The 6543-nt window shown below is 34.2% G+C and overlaps 1 protein-coding gene across 1 annotated transcript; it reads right to left on the bottom strand.

Annotated features, from left to right (window-relative positions):
* Positions 1–3144: 3144 nt before the first annotated feature.
* Positions 3145–3984, bottom strand: F5Y00DRAFT_252326 (putative metallo-beta-lactamase domain protein; the record flags this gene model as incomplete). The annotated part of the gene is made up of 1 exon (XM_048009925.1): positions 3145–3984. One exon carries the CDS (start codon positions 3982–3984, stop codon positions 3145–3147), a length of 840 nt encoding a protein of 279 aa, XP_047866167.1.
* Positions 3985–6543: the final 2559 nt, after the last annotated feature.

The following is a 6543-nucleotide window of genomic DNA, read 5'->3' as shown; positions in this document are numbered from 1 at the left end:
AGTACTACTTACGTACATGGGCCAGTAGAGAAATAGCAGTAATAGCAGCAATAGCTTTCTCGTGGATACTTCTTACCTCGTGTAGTCTGAATGTACATACATCTAAGTTAGGTACACTTTCCGTTCGATGTTGGCCATTGACAAGAAAAAAAGGCCGGGCCCACCCGAGCGCATTCTTCTTGTCATTTGTTCGCGCCATCTGTTTCTGATGAGCCATCGAGCGATAGCGTTAAAAAATAGCACGATGGTCCATCCGAGGTATCCGAAAAGAAACCATCGACGGGCGGTATGGGATATTGATTGAGGCTGTCAAGGGCTTGAAGAAACTCGCAGAATCGTACTGTGGATATCTTGGGGGCAGGAATGGTTCATCCCTAACGAATACCCATGTCTAGTCCCATGTATAATCATGTACATACTCGTTGGCTGAAGGAATACATACATAAAAATATACATAATTAGCTCTTATGTAATGACAGCATCGGCTATTTAGAAGGTACCCACTTCCCGCTGGGTACTTACACCTATGCAGAGCATCGATACCTCACGACTTCGACAGGGTTAGGTATTTCTTCACTTAGCCATGCGATATGATGACTTCTTTTACTAGAAGCTTCCCGGCCAATGGTTATTAATCGTGTCTGGCCTATGGTGTGACTCGAATTATGAAAGGATCAATAAGTTTTTTTTTCCCTTGACATCCGACAACCCCGCCATCCGCAATCGGATATAAAGATGTACATGTAGAATCCCATATTCCTCCGTGTCACATAAGTACCTCTTTTAAGGTATATGCCTAACAATCCGCATTCGTTTTATGTAAAGTGATTAGTTTTAAATACCTGCTTCTTAAGCTTGTCTTTAAATCTATTTATTATATAAGTATATACCTACTACTATAGTAAATATTTTTGGTATTGGTAATGTCCGTTAGAATATTTGTACCATAGGGATCTATGCAAGGCATGCATATCTAAGCTTAGAAATATGTAATCGACTTTTTAATCTAATCATGTGTGGACTCCGCTTACCTTTTTAAGCTGGCCGCGCAGCTCGTGGATGACTTCTCAGCCTTTCGCGTTCTTAAGGAGCCGCGCTAGCAGGGATTATAGTTCGTCACTAGTGGAGTAGCACAATACATAGGTACTTGGGCGCAGGGATGCTAAAAAAGCCGGCGTTAATGTACAACACCTCTGGCAGCGCTTACATACATACTTCTACAACATCTTCTAATAAATGTTCCATGTCTATAGCTATAGCTATGCCAGTGCTCTTTAATAAGCGTCATCAACTAACCTAGATGGCTGAGGCCGTTACGACAGCAATACACAATGTTGGTATAACCTTGCGATCAGCCAAGGCTTACTTTATTCCGTCACTGGGAGAGAGCCGAGTCTGAATATCGATACAATTTTGACCCGTCTAACTCCGAGAAGGTGTCTCCCGTCCTACGTCGGTCTATCGCTTGACTAGGGACCGACCGCTTACCCGGACGCCATTATGCACGAGAGTTGTCATACACCAATCGACGACCGTTTACGTCTCAAATCCTTGAGTCCTTAAGTCTAAAGATGAAGAGCGCATATGACAAGTCGTACGTACTAGTGTGACGAGTCCGATACCCCTCGGATGATATCTGTGACAGATATAGTCTGGGGTAGGTACATAGTGAAATGGGAATCTCCATTAACTAAGCCTCCGAGGGGAAGATGGAGGGTAGCATTAAGCGATGGTGTAGTCATAAAGATAATGGGAAACAAATCTCGATGAGGGTTTGTAATTGATGCCATTTCTAGCCCGATACCGAGTACGAGTGGATATTCGACTATCATACTACCTCATACGGACCAGGTAGTATGTCTTTGACCTGCAGCAATCCACATGCCAACGAGACTATCTACAACCAGGTTCTGATACTTCTTGGTACGCTAGAACACGACGTAGCCTATGTACCTCCAGTACATGTATGTATGTAGAAACCCGCCAGTATCATCACTGATCACAACACCAACGTCGACTACTTGGCCAATGGGTCTTGCTAGGATAGCAGTTCGATCAGTTCAATAAGGTCGATCGACCATACTTCGCCAAGGCCTTGGGTGATGAGGACAAGACGACCTAACAAGAGAACCGAGAAATACATCTTATTAGAAGTTTGAAACGATCCATGATAACTGACGCTAACGGCATCGTAAACTCATAATAGCCCGTTACTACACATTTCCCCGTCTTTCGCTCTTCGGGGTAGAAGTGTAAAGTCGACGCCGAATACCACGCATCCAAAATAGGAATATCGGGCGCGAGAGGAGACTCGAGTCGTGGTACAAATCGGGACTCCGAGTCCGAACAAGGGATGGATCCATCTTGTCTAGGCAGTCGCAATCGAAAATGGGTGATTACAGTGATTACATACACAGAATGGGGATCCCAACCAACCCATCAAGTCATCGCGATTTTCTATTACACCGCCTGACAGGCTGACCGTAAGGCTGGCTCGCTGTTGGTACCCATACCTTTTTTGCATACATACGCCTGTAGCTCAATGCTCTTATGTGTTAACAACGCATAGGAAGGGTGGCTACTATTCCGCAAGGCTTTAATTTGGTAAACTCCGCAGGTCTCGTCCTTTATTACGGAGCCTGACGGATGAGTCCGAATGGAATACCTCTGTCGAAAAAAGATGAGAAACGCCTCGGCGTCTATGTACGGCGTGTATAATGCCGTAAAACCCGAAGAATGACGAAAGATCGCCTGGGATCTCTTTGATGGCTCCCGGCACGCTGGTACTACCCCATAATAGTCCTCGTGCCAGATCTATGAACCAGCCATGCCATGCGATACAAGATAAACTTTAGGCAGACACAAAAGCCTGCCTGATATACGTGCAACAAGTATGTACTTAATGCTGTGTACGCAGATGTGTGTACGTATCAGTATCATCGTGGCTATGCTGAGTAGTAAGCGTATAAGCGTATGAACACGAAATACCCCTCTGTCAAACCAGCAAATCCGGACTTTATGTCCACTCATATCCGTTGCAACTTGAGTCTATCACCGGCATCTCAATAACGGTCCCTGCAGCCTACATACACCGATGTACATCGGTGTCACGACATGCCCCGTACGAGGCGTGGGCTGATACCTTTATAAACTTGACCGGTCCTTAAGACGCCACGCATCCCCATCCTCCAATATGACCCTATCTTCGTCCCGGAGCTTCCGCAGGATCTGGACCACGCCATTCGCGGCGGGGACGTGGAGAGCTTCCGGCACGTCGCGGTATATAACTTTTACTAGGTCCATGGGAGTCCAGAGAGGACGGTCTTTGGCGGAACCCAAGGTTTGTACCACCTGCTGTTCTCTCTGGTGCCTGTGGGATATATATTCAGCGATGGTAGCGCTTGCGTTTGGCAGCACTGGGCCGTGTGCTGGATATGCGCGGCCTCGTACCAACTTTTCCATCTTGGCTAGACTCTTGAGGTAGGTTCCAAGATCTTCGAAGACGGATGTGCCCTGACCTAAAACGTTATCACCTGTGAATAGCGCGTCTTCTTCCTGCAAGACGAAGACCATGTGATCTACGGCATGGCCCGGAGTATGAACGGCTGTCAAGGTAGCTCCTTCGACCTCAAATTTCTGACCGTCTGAAATATTCAGTTGACCTTCTGTCGGCTGGTTTTTGTAGATGGCTGTTTGTGGCGAGTGCTCTAATAGCTGGCCGATTCCTCCCGTGTGATCGTGATGCCAATGAGTGAGAAGAGCGCTTTGGATGGTAGCTTTCTCCTCTTCGAGAGTTTGCTTCAAGGCCGTAATCCACGAGGGTTTGCCCTCACCCGTATCAATTAATAACCTCTCGGGGCCGGTTCCGATCAGATACGTGTTGGTGCCCTGAAGAGCGAATTTGCTGGGATTGCCGCCGAGAATACGAATGCAAGCGGGACTCAACCGCTCAATTTCTGGTATGTGTACAAGTTGAGAGGCCATGTTGGTTTTAGAAGCTATTCGGAACGCTTTCATACCACGGTCAAGTCAAATTATAGATGGTCAAACGGACGACTGCACTGAATTGAGAATATAAATTATAGATAGTGATATTGTATTATCTATATCTATTAACTGATAGTGGTGGTAGATTATGATATCAGCGATGAGGACAGAATAAGGTGTAATTATGCCATGAGCTGCACGAGGTTCCTATCTCTTTAGGTACCTAAGATAAGGTACCTAAGCAAGATAGATGCACTTGGAGATGATTGAAATGCCGAGGTCCCAACGATATTAAGGTTGCCTACCTACCTGACTGCCTGATAGGTCATCACCTTCAGGTACAGACTTTAATTTTAGGTTAGCATCGATGTTATAGGTTACTGCCTCCAGGTATGTACAGGTGAGCAGGATGTCCAACACTATTTAGTGGGGCGCCAAACCGCCAGGCATCAACTTCTTCTCAATACGGCTAGTATGTAGCTTTTCATATGCCTTAAGTTTACTTAAGGATTTGTGTTAAGAGATTTTAATATGTGTTATAAGTAAAGCTTAGGTAAAGCTTAACTTAACTTCGTTAACCTTATATATTAGCCTTACGTTAATTGGTTAAAATTAAACGTTAATTGGTTAAAGTTAAACGTTAATAGGTTAAAGTTAAATATTAATTAGTTAAAATTAAACATTAATAAAAAGGTTATTTTATATATATAAATATTTATTTTTTTAATATTTTAATAAATTTAAAGCCGAATCACGTATATTTTAAACCGTAATTTTTAACATTTTTTTATTTAAATTTTAACATAAATTATATAAAATTTAAAATAATATTCGTAAAATTATTAAAATAAACGTTAAAAAAAAAAAAAATTTAAATATATATCGTTAATATTATATAAATAATAATAAATATATTATATAATTAATATTATTTTTATTTTATATATTATAATATTATATTAAAAATTTTATAAATATAATATTTAAATTTATTATTAAAATTTTTTTATAATATAAATTTAAATTTAAAATAATTTTAAATTATAATTTATTAAAAAATTTATTTATAATTTATAAATATAAATATATAAATTTTATATTTTAAAATATTTATAATAAATAAATATAATTTATATTTTAATAAAATATAATTTAATATATATTAAAATAAATTTATAAATATAATTAATTTTTTAAATAAATAAATAATAAATTAATAAAAATTTTATTTTAATATAAAATTTATAATTAATTAATTATTTATTAAATATTATAAAAAAATTTTTTATTTACATTATTAAAAATTTTTATTAAGCTTTTATTTATATTATTATACATTAATTTTATTAACTTTACATTAATTTTAAAAACGGTAAATAATATATATTTAATTAAAATTAATTTTTATTAAACTTTATTATATATAAAAATATAAAAATAAAATAATTATTATATTATTATATATTATTATTAAACGTTTTATCTTTTACGTTTTATAAATTATTAATTATACGAAATTTTCCTTTTTACTTATTTTTTTATCGTTTTATTAAAACTATTAAAATTAAAAGTTTTAATTTATTTTTTAAATTAAAAAAACGGTTTTATTATTAATTTTAAATAAATAATTAAATTAAAAAAAATACATTTATTAAATTAAATTATTAAAAACTTTTATTATATTTTTATATTAAAAAATAATAACGTATATTATTATTAATAATAATACGGTTATTTAAAAACCGATTTAATTATTTTTTTTATAACTTTTAATTTTTACGCAACTTTTATATATTTTACGGTTATTATATTATTTAAAAAATATTTTTATTAAAAATACCGTAATTTTAAAATTTACCGTAAAAATTTATAACCACGTTAAAATTTTAAATATAAAAATAAAAATATTCGTTTATTAAATTTTAACTTAATTATTAATACCAATTTATATTTATTTTTTTAAAAATCTTATAAATTTTTAACTTAAAAATTATATCGTATACGTATAAAATTTTATATTATTTCGTTATTCGATTAATATAAAATTTAAAAAGTTTATTATTAATTAAAATATTAAATATTTTTTAATATTATATAATAAAAAAATTAATATAATAATATAAAACTTAATAAAATAACTTTTTAAACCATTTAATCTTAATATATTTATAACGTAAACGTTTAACTTATATACTTTTTATAATATTTAATTTACGTTATTATTTTTTTATTAATTTTTTTATTATTATTTATATTATTAAAAAATTACCACGGTTATATAAAAAGTAAATCTTTAAATTATAATATATTATTTCCGTTAAAAATATAATTATTTAATTATAATTTTTATTAACAATTATATAATAAATTACTTATTAATATTTAATCTTTATATACTTTTTTTTAATATATATAATAATAACCGTTTATTTTTTAAATTATTTTTTTAAACGTTTTTATATAACATTAAATTTTTCTTTAATTTAATTATATATTATATACTTTTAAAACTTAAATAAACTCGTATAAATATTAAATATTTCTTTTAATACTTCG

The sequence above is a fragment of the Daldinia vernicosa genome (genome assembly GCF_022497035.1).
Source record: "Daldinia vernicosa strain CBS 139.73 unplaced genomic scaffold F5Y00scaffold_15, whole genome shotgun sequence".
Lineage (NCBI taxonomy): Eukaryota > Fungi > Ascomycota > Sordariomycetes > Xylariales > Hypoxylaceae > Daldinia > Daldinia vernicosa.
Note: the sequence above shows the minus strand (reverse complement) of the source record. Positions and strands in the feature narration are given on the sequence as shown.